The 22,613-nt window shown below is 40.6% G+C and overlaps 1 protein-coding gene across 1 annotated transcript in view; it reads right to left on the minus strand.

Annotated features, from left to right (window-relative positions):
• Positions 1–22,613, minus strand: part of COLEC12 (collectin subfamily member 12) — a 94,727-nt gene that overhangs the window by 17,746 nt on the left and 54,368 nt on the right. The window contains exon 3 of the mRNA XM_054285245.1: positions 1,307–1,429. Within this exon, the coding sequence (XP_054141220.1) occupies positions 1,307–1,429 (123 nt within the window). The remainder of the gene's footprint in view (positions 1–1,306; positions 1,430–22,613) is intronic.

Consider the following 22,613-nt stretch of genomic DNA (forward strand, 5'->3'; position numbering starts at 1 on the left):
CTCATCTGATGTAAGCAGATTTCTGCCAATTTATATCTGCAAAAGGCCTCCCCTAATCCATTTGACCAAATCATCTTAGATCAAGAATAGGTTTTTGAATCCTGGAAGGCTTTTTGTCCCTCAAAATCTGACTTCCAGAGACCAGTTATTTCAGGAGACGTATCCACATAGATGTACTGCATTTTTTTTACATTTGATGTTAATTTGCCACCTTCTGTCTGCTTTATCATGAAACAAGATTACCTAAGTCTCTCTATCTGTTCCTCACATTCTCTCTTTTCCCTGGATAAATCTTCCATCTAAACAAAACAGTTTTAATTTTCTCCCACTCAAAACTGTGCCAAACCCTCTTAAATAATTATTTATCCTTTCTATTTCTACAATTTCCTTTTCTTTCCCTGGCAAAGGACCAGAGGTGATGTCAGCTCTGCTATGAGTGCAGCTGTTGGCAGCACAGGACACACTGCATGCTAATCACATGAATATTTACTCAGCTCCTTGGAGGGGTTTTGAAGCTACTCTCAGAGCCATGCTCAGACAGGTAATTTAGAACTAGCTTGGTTTTCTCTGCAACAAGCTGTGAAGCCCTGTTATAATGCTCACAATGATGTTGTTCACTTTCCTTTCCATGCCAGAAATTCACATCTTATTTATTTAACTTATTATAGATGTAACTGCACAGTAAGCAGGTGTTTACATCAAAACATTTTTATAAATGCTCAAGTGGCTACAGTTAATTCGTGATAAGGATTTATGGGAATTTTAAGCCATGTTTCCCAGTGTGCCCAACCAATGACTTGCATAAATGAAATTCTCTCCATTACTGGGTTGCTCAACTACCAGAATCTTTGAAATTACTGTTAAAAGCATCTAAGTGTCTTTGTTCATCACAATTATTGTGAATAGTCAATACACTCGTACCTCCTGGTTTAATTTTTCTTCTTCTAGATATTTCAAATTAATATTGATACTACATTTTGTTCCTGTGATAAATATTATATTAGTAAGATATTCCTGGCTGTTGCACATGTTATACAGCTTTGTGTCTTCCAGTACTCCTTGGTGGAGGAATGATCATTTTGTTTCAACTTCCCTTTCAAATGTCTAATCTGGTTTCAAAAATTCATAGTTATTTGAAAGTCAAATTCTAAGGTTGCAGTTTGTTGTTATGTACATACAAAAAGCCAACACTGCCCAAGTACTGATATTTAGGCTAAAATGTGACAAATTGCCCGGCTAGCTAATAAGTGACAATGTGTTTGGACACTTGTCTGAAAGTGCAATGTTGGTCTCAATGCATACATACCTTTGTATCCCAGAATGGCTACTGTGATTGTTAACAGGGCACACAAAATGTATAATAAGATGATGGAGAACTTCAGTGCCCAGTTATTTTTACACTTGGTACATTGGCTCCCCTCCTGAATACCTGCAACAGAAAATTTAAAGAAATTTAAAACAATGGCAAAGAACACACTGCTGGGTTTGTCTCTCCATCTCCTTTCCTCTGTTTTCTAAAGAGCAAATTATTTATCTCAGCAGGTGATGTTTACATATGGAGTGCCTATTTGCCTGTGCTGCCAGGATAAAAAAAATCACAGTGGTTAGAACATCTGCTCAGTGAAACAATCACTTTGGGATTTTAGCATGTGTAAGAAAAGTAGGTTCTGCTTCACTGGACAACCTCTGGCTTTCCTGTGAAGGTGGCTATTTTCTGATTGTGCTAACAAGATTCTGGTGAGTTTTGGAAATAAAACCTTTATTAGCATCTCCTCTGTCAGGCATCACACTGCAGGAGCTTTTTCTTAGCATTTGGTATCCCTATGGGGGCAATAGGACACAACAAATGTTCTGGCAGAAAAAAACCACAGGAAAAAAAGAGCATTGTGAAAGACTGGTAGGAGTAGTTCTGCTTTGTGACAATCACCACAGACAGTTACCATGCAAACACTTTCTTTCCACAATGAGACTTCTTGCATATTTTTGGGGGGTTTTGGAGAACACTATTTCCACAGAAAGAAGAGATGCTTTACTGATACAGTGATCTGTTCATCCACAGAAAAAGTGCTGGTGAATTTCTCTTTGTGGACAAGCTTAAGAAAAATGGCCTCAAATTGATGAAAGAAAACAGAGCTATACTAGTCTATATTTAAACTTTTTTCCAGAACAGCTTGGTATCTTTGAGTCTATTATGGAAGCAATTTTCCTATTTTCCTCTTTTGTGCTCCTTGGGAATAGCTCAAGAGTGTTGGGAGCATGGGTTATTAATCAGAAGCACAAATGTGTAAAAACCTGAAAACTGGAGCTATGTGCTGGAAGAAACAGACGGGATTTATCCATCTTTCCAAGGTGCACTAAGCAGGCCAGGATTAACCTAACTTTCTGTGTCTGTCAGAAAATGCATTTCTTTGATATTCACTCTATTTGTGTACTATTAGGGGAGTCCCACAGGAAAGCTTTAAGCTCTAATAAATTCTATGTACCAGATTACTTAACTAATCAAAACTTGCTCTGCAGCTTTTTATGAATAACTTATATTTCCCCCGAGGCCTAACACACAGATGATTTTACTTTTCCAAACTCATAACCTTCTACAGAGTGCTTTTTTATTTTTCTTTTTTTTTTTTTTTTTTTTTTTTTTTTTTTAAGAGAAAAGCACAGGCCACTTCCCCTGGGTTCAAGAAGGATGGGTGACCAACATAATGAGTTAAGTCAATTGCATTTCTCTCTCCAATGACATTTTCCAATGGCTTCCTTTAAAGCTAAGGTACTTGAAGAAAGAAGGATTACCATATTGGAGCAACTGAGGAAGAGGATTTACACAAATTTATTTGACAAGGCATTTTCTTCAATCTTCTCTGCACAAATATACTCGCTGTGGTTATGATGGAAATGCATCTTTTTCAGGTCTTTTCCACATTACATCATCACATGTTTTTTCTAAACTTTTCAGGTGTGACATCACATTCTGTTGCCATGTGATGAAAGTGATGCCATGATTTGGGTTCCTTGTGGTTTAGGCATAAGACCAGCTGGGAACATCTGGTTCTTTTTTCAGGAACATTATGGGAAAATGAGACAAAGGCTTGTAAGCATTAACTCAAGAACAGAAATTCCAGAGGGTAAAGGCTTCTCTTCTGCCCATGGGGTGAGAAGGGAGGGAGCTGGCACAGAGACAGGCAGCTCCATAGCCCATTTATTGGTGACTTGGATTTGGAAGGGGGGTAACTCCTGCACCACAAACGAAAAGGTGAAGGGCCCATATTTCAGTAGTCAGGTTTGCTTATGGATCCTGATGCATGGGCTGACTTGTTTGCTTTGGTCTCAAGGAGTTTGCTGGTGAAGAAGCTCTAACTGTAGAAAAAGCAGGAAAGGGAAAGTGCAGTTTTCTAAAGGTTTGCAATAGGTATTTAGAGACTGAAATGATCTCACAGTGGGAACTTGGTGGTGTCTGGAGCACCATATTGCTGGCCTTAGCCAGTACTAATGGGCTCATTGAGCCCCTGTGCCCTAAATGCAAGGCACCTTCTCATGGAAGGATTTAAAATTCCAATCTAGTTGTCTTTAAGAGTTCACATATCCAAAAACAAGTTTGGGGCAAAACTCACATCACATTCACTTTCTAAATACACAGACAAACAGAAAGCTTGATCCTCCTTATTTTAATGTTAATTGAAGCAGGCCTAGATCCTAATCTGGGAAAAATGATGGACTGCAGAGGTACAAAACACAGAGAAAGGCAGAAGTAAAAACAAAGCCTTTGGCAGCAATTGCCAATGAAAAGTTTCACTTGATAAGTGTCTCATAGTCAGATTACTCATTTTATGACATGATCTGCTTTCTGTCACTGTACTCCAGCTTCCTGGGTAGTGTAATGAGCTGAAACTTCACCGATGTCTCTGAGTGTATTGCAGTTCAGCATCAAGCATCATCTATGTTCCAGTGCTTCACAGGGATCCAGTTTCACTTGTCTCAACCCACTCTACTTCTGGTTCAATAAAACAGCACTTCAGCTTTTCAGAACTTTTTGTTTCTGTGTGTTTCAAACTGACACCAGAACAGCACCCCAACAAAAGCCAGACCTCTCCATCCTTTTACAGCCCAGCACGGTTGGTATCAATAACACAGGCACATCATACTAAAACAATCATACAGGCTGGAGTGATTCCATTAACTAACTGGCCTGGAACTCTGCACTGCATTCCTCACTGGGGCTTTCTGCCTGTCAGCCTAAAACTACTTCTGATTGCCATGAACCCCTGCTACCCTCATCTAACATGACCCAGGTCCAGGGCTGGAGTGAAAAGCCAGGGAGCTCTAACAGGCTCCTTTGTTTTCTTTTACCTGGGATGCAGTAAAATCTTTCAGAGCAATTATCTTTGCTCTTTATTACAAACATTTTGTGCTTAACTCTGCTGCTAGTAACACGAGACTTTCTAGTTTACTAAACATATAAAACTACTTCAAAAATACCAAAGATATAGGTACCCCTTGAGGAAAAGATTTGGAAGACTCATTCTGATGTCTTTCTAAGCAATTAAATACATCAGGCTACATGCAAAAGCCATGAATGTAAACCTCTCTGTATAGGGATAAACTACAGTATAATCAGAGCTCCCCAAATTCCCAAGCACACACCCTGACTTCAGCTTGCCCTGTTATTCTTCTCCACTACCTCACTTAATGATGATGCCCAAATAAGATTGTTCTGATATAGGAGATGCATTTAGTCCATGTTGTGGGGACACATTTTTATTCAAAGGTTGTTCTCAAAAGATGTGATAGCCAAAATATTAAGCAACAGCAAATGTGAGTCAATTAAAAATGCTTACTGTGATTACACAAAACCCAGCAGGCTGGCATAACATCATGCAGGTTTACCACAAAAGCTATGAGTTGAGCCTTGAAGGGTCCCATGCTTGGGCTTTTATTTGGCAGAAGTTCCCCAGTTTTATCCACTAGACTGCTTGCTGTTATGACTGACAGATAAAAATGCAGAATTCTTCCAGGAGATGTATCACATTTCATCTAGAAAGCTGCAGACTAAATGGAAAGGGAAAGGCCCTACACACACATCCCATTGACAGAACAAATGTAAACCTGCAAGAGGGCATTCTCAGCTCAAGTGAGCTCTTCCCCATCTGTTAGTGATGCTCCTAGTGCAGCACACTCCTCTCTGTGTCCTGTACACATGTTTCCAATGCTGCTCTGCTCCCAGACATTTGTCACTGCCTTCCAAACCCAGGGAGCTGGGGTCACTTCCGCATGACGTGCATTTCTCACTGCTGATTTGATCAATGTTTAATAAATATCAGATGGGACACAATGTGCCTCGTTTCACTGGACATATGCTTTTTTCCATTCCTTTCTCTGACTTATTTTAATAAGAGCTCTGGTTTTTCTGCCTCACTGTTGGGAAGACATCTGGCCAAACAGACAGCAACCTAGTACAAAGAGATCCTGCTGGCTCACATGCTTTGGGGACCCCCTTCTCTGCAAACCAAAATGCTCACAAAAAAATATGCAAGTGAGACATCCCCCTGTTACCAGGCTTTGTAGTATTTGTTTTTATAGCATTGCATTCCAGTGACTGAAGACTTTGTTCTCACGCAGGGGGTATACATCTGCAGATTCCTTTTGGGCTACAAGAAGAGGTTTTGCTGAAGGTGGACCTGGGATTTTTGGGTTTTATTTGTTCGGGGGATTTTTGTTGTTGTTGTTGTTTTGTTCCATGGTTTTAATGGGACACTAGATAGCTTTGCTCTTTGTAACCACCTTACAAAATGCCTGACTCCTCAACTGTATTGCAATTCAGGAGCACATCTTTGAACACTGGAATAAGGCATGTACATGCTTTTTTTTTTTTTCTCTGAATAATTCTTTTACAAGTATTTGCCTCTCTGTTCTTTTCTTGGCTCTGGCTGCAGGATCATAGGTGGCCTCATAATATTTCTGCTAGCAAATCAATTTTCACAAAGATGCAAGGTTTCCTTCATAACCCCGACGAGAAATGAGAATAATAATGATAAGATAAAGAAATGTAGTGCAGGAAATGAAAATACATTAGTTTGGAGGGGGCTTCCCCAGTGTGATTCACTGAAAATAACAAAAGGAAGACTGCAAGCCTACTTTGCAGCCTTCAAATGATTGTTTTCTCAAAGTTAATGTTTTCAAAACAGCAGTGGATCTAATACCTATATTTAAAGGGACCTGAGCAAACTATATACATCTAATTCAGGACTCCTGCCCTAGAAGGTGGCACTGCTCATGGCAGGGAGGCAGAAATTACATGATCTTTGGGTTACCTTCCAGCATGAACCATTCTGTGATTCAGTGTGTAACTAGGAGTCAAATACTGAGACATAATTAATGTTGCAGAGTTGCAACAAGCTCCCAGTGGTATCTATCTCATAGCAAAAAGTAGGTGATCCCATGAGGAATCCATCTCTAGGTTTACATACCTAAATGTTTTGAAAAACCTGGTTTAAAGTGCTTAAATCCAGGCACCCAAGTGTAAAATGGTAGTTTACTAATATGCATGACTAGCAATTATGAAAGTAAGTTTGTCTCACAGGACAGAGAGGATTTTAAGTTCAGGCATATAAGTGTTTTCATATATACATACACATAAACACAATTATGTTCAAATATATGGAAAAATGAGTGTATTTTTTTTACAGAGAAGCTTTGGTAATGATAAAACCCCAGCATATTATATCAGCACACTAAGAAAAAGCAGGCAACAGCATCTTTGACAACAATAACTTTGTATAGGTTTGAGATTACAGGATCCAGCCAGCCACAAAATTCACAGTGAGATTTTTGTCTTCTCTTTTGTACTGTGTCACAGGTTATTAACCTACCCCTCACAAAAACAATTCCCATGATCCTTCAGGACTGGTTCTGTTGCAGTGAACAAAACTGATGGTTTGATAGTTCCATATGCTGGCCTACTTCAGACAGCAATTGTTCTTTATAATGGCAAAAATTGAAACTGCTTCATGCCTTTTTAAATTATTGCTTTGAGATAAAACTAACTTCTTCAGTTTAGAGTCTATTCTCACACTGTAAAAGCTGCAATTTGAGCTACATGTAAATAGATGCCCTACATATTTCCTAGCTAATGTGTAAAGATCCACACCTCCTCCTGTTCCACGGTTTTGGCAAGCCCTGTCTCCACAATGGCAATGTTCCTGCTCACCCCAATAGTGCAGTGCTGGCTTGTGGGCAGGTGGATTGCAACAGCCTGCTTAACTTAATCATCAGATTTTTACAATGCCATTGGAAAAAATATCTAGCACAAACATGCTGTCATTTGTTCCGGAATTTGCTAGTTTTGCTTCTGGTTTTGTAATCAAATAGGGATAAATGCAAGCATGCTTGCTTTGAAAAAGTTTCTGGTTATTTATTAGGAAGCAATTAAAGCAGCTAAACTGGAAATCCAAGCAGTGGGTACGTACCCACCTAACTCGTGCCAGTTTTCCTGTGCCAGGTGGAAAATTATGAAGCATGGCAGCAAGACACAGGCTGAAACACCCACTCTATATTCCAAGTAAACACTGCAAGACACAGAGCTTCTTTCTTCCAAAATGAATAAATAAATGGACCCAACCCAAATCACTCCATCTCCACAGGTTTCTACAGTATTCAGCATAATCTGATTGCCCTGCTACACAGCTGGCAGAAGGCAATAACCTCTGGAGAGAAGAAATCACACCTCAAAAGCCCGGTCTGAGAATTTGTGCTTTGCGAGGCTGTACAACCCCTGCCACAGACAGTGGTACCAGTTCCTATGATTATATCCTGAACTTCACATTCGAGATTTCCTATTCACCTGGTGCCCCTTTCTTTCCAAGTACAAGGTTGGGGCAATCCCTGGTATCACTACAGGTCGGGGCATGAACAGATCAAGAGCAGCACTGCCAAGAAGGACTTGAGGATGCTGGTGTACAAAAGCTGGACATGGGTTGGCAATGTGCTCTTGCAGCTCAGAAAGCCAAACACATCCTGGGCTGTGTCAAAAGCAGTGTGGCCAGCAGAGGAAGGAGGCAATCTGCCCCTCTATTCTGCTCTGGTGAGACCCCACCTGTGTACAGTTCTGGGGTCCCCCAGCACAGAAAAGACATGGACCTGCTGGGGTGGGTGCAGGGGAGGAACATGAAGATGATCAGAAGGGCTGGACCATCTCTTCTATGAAGACAGGATGACTGAGTTGGGACTGTTCAACCTGGAGAAGAGAAGGCTTCAAAAGAACTTTATTGTGGCCTTTCAGTACTTAAAGGGGGCTGCTAAGAAAGATGAGGACAAACTTTTTAGCAGGCTTCTTGTCCTAACAAGAGGAAATGGCTTTAAACCAAAAGAAGGTGGATTCAGATTAAATAAAATGAAGACTTTTTTACAATGAGGGTGGTGAAACAGGAACAGGTTGCTCAAAGAGATGGGAGATATCCCATCCCTGGTAACATTCAAGGTCAGGGTGAGCAGGGCTCTGAGCAAACTGATCTTGATGAACATGCAGAGCATTTGGACTAGATGACTAACTTTAAGGGTCCCTTGCAACCCAAACTGTTCCACGATTCTTGCAGCTATGTAATTATGTGGGACTTTCAGCTTGCATTCTAGGAGAACAGATTCCCAGACTCCTAAAAAATAGAAGTGGGGACGACTTGTTCATTAATGCTTAAGAGAATTGAAGACTCCACTGGGACTTTTATAATCCCACCTCTGGAGAGCAATTCTCAACACTGAGGGGGCAATGCTGGGGCTGGCAGGGCTCACCCTGTCCCTGCACCCCCTGAAGTGGAAGGGGTGCATTTTGTCCCAAAAGCCCAGGGTATTTCAGTAAACACGAGGGATTTCCTTCTCTGGGACACTTTGGGAAAACCCAGCCCTTAATGATCTGCACACTTCAGCCCAAAGCTCTGCACAAAGGGGCCATCAAGCAAATTCTCCTCCACACACCAGATTGAGCCTGTTGGAGGCAGGGGCCACTTCCCATAAATTAGAATCCCACATCTGACATAATAAAGAGTCTCAGAGGGCCAACACTATTATCTCTGGAAAGCTTTCAGCCTAAGAAATACTTTATTCTATGTAATGTACACAAACCCTTTCATTAAAGGAGGGGAGAACCCTCATTTTCAGCCTGACCATCATCTCTCACTTATTTATATAACCCAGGCAGCATTTTCTCTCTGGCTTTGTTCTTCTTTGCAGCAGTCCAGAGAATCACAATGAATTGTCAGAAATCCTAATTATACACTTCAACAACCACCACCATTTAATTATATAGTATTACCAAACAATGTCCTACTGTGATTAAACACTAAATATTTTAATTGAAAGGACACAAAAAGCTCAACCACAACACAGGGTAAGCAAAGACTGCTGCATATCCAAACTGTATGTTAGGCAAATATTACAAACAGAGCCGAAGAACCAGTGTGGTAAATTTTATGAAAAATCACGGATTTGCAATAGCTTAAGGTCCAGCCATAACAATGTGGTAAGAATATCACACCAGCAGAGGGTCCAGCATCCCTCAGGCTATTAGATTTAAAGACAAACTCAAACCAGAACAAACCTCAGAAAGTGCTGGTGCTTTTAAATAACTGTCTGGAATAAGAGAGATGTGTCTGTCCTCAGTTACGGAAAATCAAGTAACGGATCACTCAGTGCATGTCTCTGGAACTAAACCCAGAAATCTAATTAGGCTGTTCAAAAGATGAGAGAAAAACTAGAGCAGTTAAAGGAAGATAGAAATTATGTATGAATTAATGACAGGCAAGACAGCCATGATACATGACAATAAAGAGCCTCTCTCAAACTCTGTCTCAATACAGGAGAATTTAGACTGACTTGCAAGAAGAAATATAGCCAGACCTATAAGGAGATCAAAGCCAGGTTTCTTGTTTGTGAATCAGTTTCCTAAGACAACCTGAAGATATTCCATTCAATGATTTATATAAAACCAGAGGTAACAAAGCATTAGCAAAGTCAAGGAAGGGATCTGTCCCTCAGAGTTGTGGCAGGCCATTTTTGTCAAAGTCCAGGCCTTCCATTCTGAAATAAATATGCTTCCCAAAGAAACATAGATCCTAACTAAGATTATATAATTTGATGACTAATGTACATGATTTTCCACCCTATTTCAATTTACATTCAACTGAAAGGATGAAAAGAGGTAACATATAATATACACCCAAAATGTATACTTTCCCTAAGATTCTCTAACTTTATAACTTTTAGATATTAGTGACCCTAGTAATGGTGCTAAATGGTAGGCAGAAAAAGTGGTTAATTCCATGTTTTGTGGCTTTTGATACATTTCTTGAGGAGGGCAGCATGATCCCCTCCATGGCTGAGTGTGGTAGGTGCCAAAACCATGGCAGTGCCACCTGTGCTGCAGGGCCACTCACCAAGGACATGATGAAGTCATCCAGGGCACAGATGCAAAGATGATGCTCTTCACAGAAAGCTTTCACCTGTTCTTTTACCAGTTCTGCAACTTTTAAATTTAAGGGCAATGCTAAAAACATTGGATCACTGTTTTAAAGAACAAGAAACAAAGGGAACTCCAGCCATGCACAACAAAACAACATTTCTGTATCCGCTGATGTTGCCACAAAAGCTATTCCATTTAACTACAGAAATTAAATTTTTTATGTGCCTTCACAAGTTAGATGGACGTATTTGGCAGCCATCTGTTCCATGTAAGTTTCTGTGCAGACATGCACCCCTGACATGGCTGAGGCAGGTCATTCATTTAAGAGCATTGTAAAATACCATGTGTTACAGCAAAGTGTGCTTTTAAACTCTTGTAGCTCATACGAATCTAAACCAATTTTCACTCAGTAGTCAGAAGCACAACCAGCATGCCCTTCTCATCAGGATTTTTTCTCTCATCTAGTACCTGGTGGAATTGAACAAAACAGAGTTTCAACCATATTTGATAGCATAGAAACCATATTTACATTTTTCTGTTAGGGAAAAATGCAGAGATACTTTTGATGAGGTTTTCAGGGGGGAAAAAATTGTTGCCTGAGACTGAACAAGTATACCCAGAAAATCAAACCTGCAGGTATATCTGTAACTACAGGTTTTGTTATGTTCCATCTGAAATGTTGCAATAAATGCTGACATTACCAGGATTGAAAAAAATTAACCAAGATTTGATGCCTCAAATTAATATATGTACCTTTATACACTCTTTTCTGGATTTAGTGGTAATGGTCCTGTCGCCTTCATTAAGAACGACTCTAATATAAAAATTACCTCTTTTCCAAATGGAAAGTCTCTCTGAGGACATTATTTGGAATTTAAAAGATTCATGTGCATGAAAAAAGAAGAGGTAAAAGTGTTTCTGTCCATCCTGGGTACTTAGCAGTTTCATAGAACTGTTATTTGGAAGGTGACCCCAAAAATGAAGAGGGCCACAAGGAAGAATGCAGTAGGACCCCCCTCCCCCCCCCAAAAAAAAAAGTGAGTTCAGAAAACAGTAGGTATAAAGAAGCCTACTCTACTCTTTTAATTATGCAAACTGCCACTTCTGATTAGCCTTTTCCCTGTGATATCAAGAGTCTTGGCTGAGGTACCAATACTGAACTGAGAAGAAAGGATCCCCATAGGCACTGCACTGAACATAGCTCATGGTCACAAATCCACTGGCTGTAAATTCATTCCTAATCTCCTGAGGCTACATGCTCAACTACAGGAGAGAAATTATGTCGAGGTATAAGCACTGTTCCTCTAGAAGTGTGCTGCCTTACTCCCCTCAGCTGAATTGAGACTCTCCATTAAATCACCTCCAAAGGAGAGGAGCTGTCAGGGCCTGGATTTATTTTCCACCTCACTGCCCTTCTAAAACCACTTTCTAAAGGTAGGGCTTTTTCTACAGAAATATTGCAGGCTTGATGGCAGACACAATAAATCTTGTTTCCACCCTCCAATATAACCAACCTCCCCCTCTGCCTCCTTTTCCAGAATCTTATATTTTCAAAGGGGAAGTGTTCCCCTGTGAAGCTGGATCTCTAAGTTAAGGAATGATTATTTCTCAATGCAGCTCCCATCTTTCAGTTTTCTCATTCTGTTCTTCCCTTTTCCCCCTCTCCTGTCTCCTTGTGTCCTGCAGCATCTCCGACTTCTGAGGTCTCCCTAACCCTGGTTCATTCACACCTCACTAGCATCCAATTTCCTGGATAAAAAGCAGACTTAGAATGAATTCCTCAGGCAACCAGAACATTTTTTTCAAATGCCCGTGCCAATGTGTAATGACTGTGCAATGAAAGGAGCAAATAGCCCTGATAAATGGATTTTTTCCACCTAATATCATCACAATTTCTGGGATTTTCCCCTGGTTAATATTTACTCTTATCTAGAGAGGAAATTTTTATTCTGTAAACTACTACAAGAAATTTTCTGTACAGAGGTGGGGGCGTGGTTGGTGAACAGAATTTTTGTTTTCCCTCCTAATAAAACACTAAGCAAATCTGCACTTTCTTGACAAATGCTGGGAAATGATGCATTAAATGTGTTTGTTACAAGTGAGGAAAAGCGATGCAGAAGGACATCCAGAGCACTGCAGTCAGAAAGATAACGAATTAGCCAACAATTAGACAACAAACATGTTACCTGCCTACATAGCACCCACCCTGCTGTCAATGCAATCACTGTGGTAAGGAGGTGAAAACTCTACTGCAATCACGAAAATACATAAGCTGACAAATCCATTAAACATGAAAAATTTGCTACACTTTCAACAGCAACAACAATAATAATACTTGCAAAAGTAATCATCTTCCTGAAACACACATTCCTTGCTATAATCCTTTCCCTGATAGCTTATGAAATCATGAAGAACCAAGTCTTTGCAAAATATTTTTAACAAAGCCTGGCAGTTTTAGGATCCCTGTCTTCAGAGCAGTACAAGGGGAAGGCTGTTGTCATGAGGCCAGGTTCTCCTGAGATTCCACATCTGCAGATGGAGGACTAAGAATCTCAGAATCACAGAATCATTTTGGTTGGAAAAAACCTCCAAGTTCATTGAGTCCAGCCTTTGACCATCTCCACTTTGTCACCTACACCATGGCACTGAGTGCCACATCCAGTTGTTTCGTGAGGACTTCCAGGGATAGTGACTCCACTACCTCCCTTGGCAGTACATTTCAATACTTGACAACCCTTTCCATTAAGAAATTCCTCCTGATGTCCAGCCTAAACCTCCCTTGGCAGGGGTCATAGCTTGAGGCTATGTCCTCTGGTCCTGTCACTCATTGTCTGGGAGAAGAGGCTGAGCCCCAGCTGCCTCTAGCCTCCTTTCAGGTGGTTTTAGAGAGTGATAAGGTCACCCCTGAGCCTCCTTTTCTCCAGGATAAACAACTCCAGCTCCCTCAGCCATGCCTCATAGGACTTACAAGCCTTTTAAGTTTGACTTAAGTCAAACTTACCAGTCTTTAGTCTGGTAAGACTCAAATCTTACCATGCATTTCAGACTCATTGCTACAAGCTTTATCAGGGGATTTAGGCTGACAGTAAAAGGCTTAAACTGAAGAAAATAATTTTCTTACCCAAAAGACTAAATGAAAAACTTAGAACTTTTCACTATAAAATGTATGTGCTTCAATGGAGAGAAAATCCCAGAGCACTTTAATTAAGAGGCAGAAGGCATAATATAAATCTATATATGTTACAAGTGGGAATTGGTGAATTTTAATTCAGACAAAAAATTGTAAAAGAGACCTTGGGGTTTTTTTTCCCTAGTTGACACATAAATATATTATTAAAAGTTCTTGTGAAAGGTCCAACCCTGTGCAATAAAAAACCCCCAACCCAAATATTAGCTTGCGTTTCAGTGAAAGCAATCCCAGGGTAACTAAAACTTTGGAGGACAACTATTCAGGGAAGAGGGAAGAAGGAAGCTGAGTGAACTCAGTCAAGATGTCTAAGCTCATTTTGAAAAATTATTCTGCCTGAAGTTAATGCCAAAGACTTTTGGACTGCAAACCTACATATCTGCTGTAGAACTTTCTCACTGGTTTCCGATGTTCTTCTACACTTGTAACTTTACCACACTTTTAACTCTCTGAGGAATGCTGAAGTTCTCAAATAATGGCTGTAATAATCAGTTTCCTTGTTTTGATATGATATACCACTAAAAATACAAAGAAAATAGTCCCTTTCTGTAAAAGATGGCAAGAACTTAGAAAGCGACTAGAATTGATCATATTTGTGTCCAACCTGAATTTGCATTTCCATTCTTGGGGTTTTTTGCCAAATACCAAGATTTATTGGTCCTTGAAGAGAAAAAAAAAAAGACTGAAACAAATCTGGGGTCAATATTTGACTTCAGGGTCAATATATCTTGCCTTTTCACTCTCAAAGAGGTCAATATCTGCTGTTATTTATGCCATACTCTGCAGCTGCTCTTTTGAACTCCAGCAGAGAAATACATCACACCCTTGACCCACAGCCTTTCCAACTAAGTGTGGAGACACTGTAATTTATTTGTTCAAAGCAAGTGTCAAATGTTTTTAGCACTAAACTGCACTAAACACTCTTGTTCCTTATCACAGCTCCAGTTACACAAGTGCAACCTCTCTGGCTTCCACAGACTTACATGCAATTTACACCAGTGCAGGTGTATCACTCAGCCAGGGAGCTGGAAAATGGTTTTTGTTCCATGACAAGCTAAAAGCATAAAACAGAAGAGCAGGTGAAGCAGTCAAATTGGCAACTCAGTGGAAACTCTGCATTAAAAAAATTAACACACGGTACTATAACCTATTTAGGGAAAATCCAATAAAATACAAAATAACTCTTCCTTGTGTCTTTGGAATCCACAGGCACCAAGTCCCAGTAGTGCTCTGAGGTTTATATGTAATAGGCTGAAGAATAATTTTCACGTATTAAGAGTAAAAATAGTTTCTAAAAATTCTGTTTCTCTGCAGTTTTATTGACTTAGTACATTTATTTCTTGGCTAGTTTCTACTACAGTAAGTTTCAGTCCAGTACAAATTTTTTCCATGGCTGAACTATATCCTCCTGAAAAGCAGAGCCGGAAATGTTGAAAACCATAAACTATAGCTAAAGGCACACATCACAAAAAGCAGAGTTCTCAGTGTGAGCAGAACCTTATTTTTCAATGAAATATGGACTTTGTTTGTTAAGCACACTTCGTACCTCCTCATACTTTGAATCTTACCCCAGTCTCCAAAAGGAAGAATTATTTGAACATATTTGGTGTAGCCTTTTCACTTAAGAGACTAAGAGCTTTCACTACTTTTCATGTTCCTCCTGTTCTGCACTTCTTTCCTGATCCACAAGAAAAGATGGCATCTTGTTTGCCATCTCATCTGAACAGTGCATTACTCTATTTAAATAGCTTAGACAGACTTCAAAGCTGTTAAAACTAAGAGTTCCAAAAATATTTTTAAGGAGAATTAATGTAGTAATTCAGTAATTCAGTTTCTTCATATCCTACTATATGAATACTATTTTTTACTGATGAGATCAATGTCTGTAAATTTTTAGATGAACTTTGTTGCACAGTTAAAATAGATTAAACTGCTTGATAAATGTCCTGGTAGTTCTTGTGCCAAAAGATGAGAGAGGATATGCCCAGCAGAAAGTGTTACACTCCTGCAGAAACTGGGTAGTACAATTTGTTATGCAGCTTCTTCTCTCTTCCACTCCTTGTTTTACTGAGTGCTTTGTTAAAGAAATTTAAATGAACTCACAGAAATTTCCTCTAAGTGTTCTGCCAAGGTGCATGAGCAAACTCAGGTCAAATTTTTACTGTACATGGACAGAAGCCAGAGGACAGAAGAGCACTTAATTTTTAATCATTATTTCATTAGTTAGTAAACTGCTTAGCTGCTCCATAATATTTTGGATTGTCTGAAAATGGCACACAGCTTTGCAGGAAATCCTTCTTTGGCCACTCTCAGTCGCAGACACAAACCTTACAGGTTTCCCAAGGGAGCACAAAACTTAGTGCATAACTAAAACATAATGATGAGTACAGGGCAGCCATTCAAGCAAGCTGAGTCACAGGATAAGCTGGGACCACATACAGGAAAGTGAACATCAGGGTATTTGGGAGAATGGTGGAAACAAAATCACGAATCCTGTGTGCTGTGTGTGGAGAGCAGTGGCTCCAAAGAAGATAACGAGTGAGATGACAAGAAGGCCACTGTGATGGTGAGGACAAAAGGGCAGAGCCAGCTCCTTGGCTTGCTGCAGTGAGCTGGCAGCTGGACCAGCCTTGGGCATCACAGCACTGATGAGAACTCAGCTCCACACAGGGACTGGGAAAGCCCAACTCACTGCTGCAGCTTCCAGCTTCTCGTGCTGCAGACAGCACTTGGAGGCTGGACAGCCTTGGACCAGCTCTACAGCTCCAGGGCCACACCAGTCACTCAAAGGCTGAGAGAAAAGGTCTCCTGGAGCTGGTGGCCAAGGGCAGCTTCTGATGGGGTCAGGAGTCTTGAGAGCCACTGGCTCCAAGGCAGCACACACTGGAGGGAGCTGCCACTGAGCTCATGACCCTGGGGTCCCTTTGTGGGGAGGCTGCAAGCCACACCAGGTGTTTCCACCACTATGAGTCTTACCAGGAGTCTGGGGTTTACAGCGAGAGCCTTAAATTGAGCCAGATGCTTTTCATACTTGGAAGAAAACAGTAATTAAAAGAAAACCAGAGGACTTGGCTGCAAACTTGGGTTCTTTAATGGAGCACTGTCACTAAAGGGCACTCTGATGTAGAGGTAGGAGTAATATATGTTCCTGGCTACAAGCTGGAGGTAGAGACTCTTCTTGGAAAAAAAGCAGAAATTGAAGCAGTGGAGGTGATTACAACTGGAACAAATTACCATCACAGGGGATTCCCTGTACTTTAATGCCTTTAGATCAGGCTTGACTCCTCATTTAAAAGATATGCTTCAGCCAAAAACAAAGTCATTGGACTTTGTACAGGAGTAACTGGATAGAAGTGCACAGCCTATCACACACAAGAGGTCAGAGTAGTTAAGTGCCTTGGCTCTAATCCCTACAGATGGAAATACGTGTGGCTGTGCTCTGGCCTGCTGCACAGAAAACACATGTCTCTAGGGGAAGTTCATGGTGATGACAAGATGCCTCACTGCCCCAAGGGGGATGTGTCTTTCAGATCCAGCTGAGCTCAGAATTAAAACAGATAACCCTCCCAGATGTTTTATGGCACTGGATGGAGACAGCAGGTGATAAGGCTCAGTGTATGCTGGAACACAAGGGGGTTTAGTTTTTTTCTTACAAATCCGGCAATAAGTCTGTTGAAGAAACAAAATAAAATTAATCCAAAGGTATAAAGACTGGAAGCTAATTAAAAGCCTACTTGTATTAATAGAGGGGGAGAAACTACTCCAGAATAGTTCATTATGTTGAATAATGGACCTCTAATACTGCCAGAAAATGCTAAGAGCTTTGGTGAGTTATCTTTGACCTGGTTTGTTAGACAAAACTACCGTGTTGTTGCTTTTCCCCAGAGAGGGGAAAGAGATACCCACATTGGGAGGCAACAACCAAGTCAAGTATATGTCCCTTATGTAGGGGTGAAAGGACGCGTTTCCCATCTTGACTTTTTTTTTTTTTCTTTTAAAGCTGGTTCTTCCAGTCTGCCAGACCTTCTTTAGAGCTCTCAGCCAAATTCTGGAGGAAAACTCTTTTTGCTGAAGTCCAACTTTTTCCTTGAAGAGCACAGAAGTGAGTATGGAAAAGTACAAGTATTTCAGTCAATTAATACAGCTTTGGAAAACATAATAATACTAAATTTTTACTACTTTTACTAGTATGATTTACTCTTTAAACCAATGAAAATTTGCTGATAATGCTAGGGACTACTAAAAAAAGACAGTATGGAAAGTAAGGATTTAGGACCAGGATATGAAAGAGAAGAATTATCTATAAAACTGAAAAGGGCTAGCTTGGACAGGCTTGTAGAAGCTGTTTACAGAAGTACTACAGAAGATGAAACTCACTTGACATTCACAGAAAACTTCTGAGATGCAGCTGATCCCTGCAGTCCCTATCCTTAGCATCCCTTCTGTTGTATTTGCACCATTACTTTGAGGAATAAATTAAACGTTGCATTTTGGGACAATTTAGTTACAACCAAAAAAGGATGATGAATGACACAATAAATCAAACCCTGGAAGATTTGTAGAAGTACTGGACAACCGTGCACAAAAGCTTAAGCATTAAAACTTGTTTTCTTGCAAACTTTCCTTAATCCACACGTGCTGGGAAGGCTCCCGGAACTTGCAAGAGAACAGAGACAGAAATGGGGGACTTTTGTCAGCTTTTCATGGCATTACAGGCAATCAACACATCAGCCTTTCACAGCCAAGAAAACTGCCTCCCTGTGTGCTGAGCCTTGAATCATTCCCTGTGTAAGTCACAGCTGGGGGCGGCTTTGCTCTGCTTCCAGCCACGGCTGCTGCACTGGGGAAAGGGTAAGGGAATCTCTAGGGAAGCTTTTGGGAACTGCAGTGACTCTGTCACAGAAGGGGACAGCCATTGCAGGGAATGTGTGGCCACCTTCGTGTCAGGGCACTGCTTCAGGGATGTTCACACTCACACTGGGTTTCTCTGCAGCCTGGAGGTGTGTTTGTGTTTTAGCACCTTTTTCCAGCAGGCAGCAAACTGTGGAAGGCTGAGCCCCCAGATATCCTATATTGTCCAGTCTGACACTTATTAACAGGGAAAATGCCACTGTAATACTGAGGGTGCTTCTTAAATGAGCACTGTTAAACTTCAACAAGGATGCTTAATGTATTGCAAAAAGGAAGAATGAGGGCCTGTGTCTTTTTGATTCATCTGAACAGTACCTGGCAATCTTACAAAGTGAAAAAAACCCATTGCCTTGAATTTTCATTAAGGCTCAGTGTTTGGATTCAGTGCCAGTTGTCATTGACTCACCCCGTCTTCAAGATAAGTTGCAGACTAATCTATTTTACTTTCACACAACACTGAGGCCAAGTTACCCTTGTACTTGCTCTGGTGGAGCCTCAGAGTTACTGTCATCACACAGATAAAACTCAGCCCAAAATCTGCTGAGCTGATTGATGTCCATTCCCTGGTTTTCCACCCTTTGCAGCAAAGGAAAACAGCTCATCCTTCAGCTGTGTGTGAAAACTAGCAAAGACACAAGTTCCAAAATTTGTATTTTTTATTTAGCTTGACTGGAGACTCTTTAGTGAATGTACATTCATTTTAACAGATTGAATTTGCTTAGCAGCTATTACAGACTGAAATTCAGCTCTAAAAGACTATTACCATAAATTGAGACAATTTTCTGTAGTGGAAATTCACCTCATAAATCAAGTCTGGTATTCATATGGCAGCACAGATGCGCAAACTCAACTTGCAGCTGCAGGCACTCAGAAAGCAGCAGAATTTGTCCCTAAATCTGCAATTGTTTGATGACAAAATGAATATATTTTGACTTTCAAGTGAACAGACTATTGGAAGATGTTTTCTAATACAGAATTTCAGGATATCTAGTCCAAAACACCACTGCTGGTAAAAACAAGGAGACAGTGGAAATTAAAGGGTTTTCCTAGTTCTGTCTGTACTGCAGTTTTTCAAATACATGTTCCTCTGCCTCCAATGTGCTGGTCAGCAGGACAAGCATTTCTTCAGTATTGACACACCATTCAGCTCTATGTCAAACATGGAAAAGGGTTGGTTTTGCCCCACAGGAATGCAAAGCACTTCCAGGTCCAGGGGAGTTACTAAATAAACAGCTTACATTTCAAAATTACCTGGGAACTCCTGCTGAAATTGGGACCATTCATCAAAGAGAGTTCAAAATGAAATACCTGGGTAGGAGGTTAACTGAAGTTGCTGGTGGTTCAGCTCTTCTGAAATTTGGTTTATTATTACTATAAAGCCAAATGTCCCTGTTTTGAAGACTCTAGACTAATTCCACTTGCTTACTTATTTTTGTCAATCAAAAAGTGGCTGAGATCCTGATTTTGGCTGACCAGACAGAATAAAACCAAAAACTCTAGAAAAAGAAGTTTGTCCCCTACATGTCTGGGACAAACACAGAACTCACAAGAAAAAAAATTCTGTGTTTCAGCTACCACAGAAAGCAGAAGATATTTTTCTATAATTATGACATTTTTTCCCAACTGAAAATTCTTTATTCACAATAACTCATTTCCTCAGATTTTGATTCTTAGCATAATCCAATTTTCAACCCTAAAATATGCCACACTGGCCATTTTGTTAAGCTTGATGTCAAAATTTTGACTATTTTATTTTGTATTTACACCTTTATCCCTAAATACAAACTGCCAGTCATGCTGTCCACCTTAAATTGCACAGAAAAAAAAAATTTGACTCCCATCAGGTAAGAGTTTGAAATATGTGGTCACTCCAGTGCTGAGATACACTGAAAAAAGTTCTAATTGCAGGTTTTCATGGAACTTGCTGTCTTTCTGAGCAAATTTTTTTATTTCTTAGCCAAAATTTCAACTCTTACATGAGTGTAAATCCAGGATAAGTTCAGTGTAGTAACTCTAGGTCTAAATTAGTCCAAGTGAAAACAGAACAGCCCTAGAATATGATACTGCAATTAAAATGTTACTTGTTGAAATAGACTGTAGAAGCCATGTCCAAAATTTCTGGTTTTGTTGCTTTAATATATTTCGTGGGATATTCAAAAGGACTTCAAAAAAGGGGTCACCAATTCAGAACAAGAACTGTGTTAAAAATCAGCTTATATCTTCCCAGGACCCAGGCTTTCTGTAGCCCTTCCTGCTTCCCTGTCAAGGCAGTGCTTCCAGGAACACCCTAAGAAACTCTGAAAACATCAATATAAAGCCTGGGCCGTGGGGAATAATATCATTAGGACAAACTAAAGCAAAAAGGCATCTTTTTGCAAATTCAACACACACAACTGGAATATCTCCTGCACATAAAATTCCTGCTTTATGAAAGTGGTATATGAGGAAAATCTAAAAGCTCATTTAACAGTTTTAGGAAGTGATCTGCATTCAGAACATCTCATAATTAACACCACATCATTTACCCCCATGAGGTTTAAGAATAATGGGATTCTGGCTCACATGCCTCTATCCTGACTTATCTTCCCTGCTTCTCCTGTCCCAGGCCTCTCTTCTAATTCAGCTAGTCAGCTTGGTAGATACCAGACACTTAAGAACCAGGCTGGGATAAATCAGCCCTCTGAAACCAATTTAAATTTTAGCCAGACGAGGTAAAACCATGTGACTCGTGTTGTGCAAGAAGTCACTATTCAGTTATCTCCAGCCTTCTCCATACATCCCTATCTCCCCTCTCACAAACACCTTGAGATATTTGCAGGCCTCACTTTACCTGCCGTGCCTATCACACACCAAAGCTCCCCTGGATGAACACATACACAGCTAGATATTACCCAGTTCCTGCTGGTATCCCACCTGCTCAGCAGTTCCAGCTGTCCCTGTGAAAACTTATGGAATGTGAGGTTAAAACTGCCAGAAAGCCTTCCTATAGGCACTTAAAACAAAGTGTTAATTTCCCACATTGTTTCAAAAGGGTGCATAGCAACAGTTCATTCCTTGCTGGTTTATAAATACATCTCAGACTTGTAACTCAGGCTGAAGCTCTCATTAAGTCACACAGGTTCTTTCTTTAGAAGTTTCTACAGTTAGCTTTCTCCACATTTTTACTACTGAAATTTTGAACCCAGGGTTGGCCACCCCTAGACTCAATGATTAAAATCCCTTTGCCCCTGGATTCCTTACATTTTTTTTCTGACCTCTTCCAGAAGAGCTCCACAGCAGCTGCTACCTCCCTTTCCCCCACGTGACTCCTTCATATTTCCTGCATCCCTCTGCTATGTCCCACTTCCCCACTCCACAGCACACACATGGGTCTGGCAGTAACTCCAGATGTCCCGGGGAGTCACCCTCCCCTAATGTCTCTCTTTTCACACCCTGGCCTTCCCTTCCCTCCTCTCACTTGTAAAACTTATGCACAAGGGAATCTCTCCATTTCTCAAGAGCCAAGCAGCACCTGGTCCTTGTGCAAAGAGCGCAGACCTGTTCCATCACATTCTTCTCCTTCTGACTCCCCTGCAGAAATCCCTGGTGGCCTCAGGATTCAGTGGCTGCACTACACATGAGTCTGGCACCTGGTTGCCTGATGGGTCAGCTTATGTCCTTACAGCCCTGTCCTCAACCTGGAAGTGATTTTGGACAGGGACTGCACTGAATATGTTACTGTTTGAATGGTGTGACATAAAATGTATTACAAATGACTTGGTAGTACAATATTTATAGCTACTTTGCCTGGAGTCTGGCAGTGAGGGCTGTTGAAACATTACAGAGCAAAGTTTGCAACAAACCCACCCCTCTAAACTTCCTCCTCTCTCAATCCCCCCAAAAAGCAGGAGATACAGTTAATCCACCCATTTTCATGGCAACACCACTTCAACAAAGGTTCAGAGGAGTATCTGCCTTCCCCACATAACATTTTGTTATGTAGGGAGGCTCTGACAGAAACAGATGTTGACTGTGTATCAGAAGGAGGTTGCCACCATGCTGATTCACTTGTTATCTGAGGGCTGCAGCTGT

Source organism: Melozone crissalis, unplaced genomic scaffold, assembly GCF_028551555.1.
Source record: "Melozone crissalis strain CALT ecotype California unplaced genomic scaffold, PUWL_Pcris_2 ptg000042l_1, whole genome shotgun sequence".
NCBI lineage: Eukaryota > Metazoa > Chordata > Aves > Passeriformes > Passerellidae > Melozone > Melozone crissalis.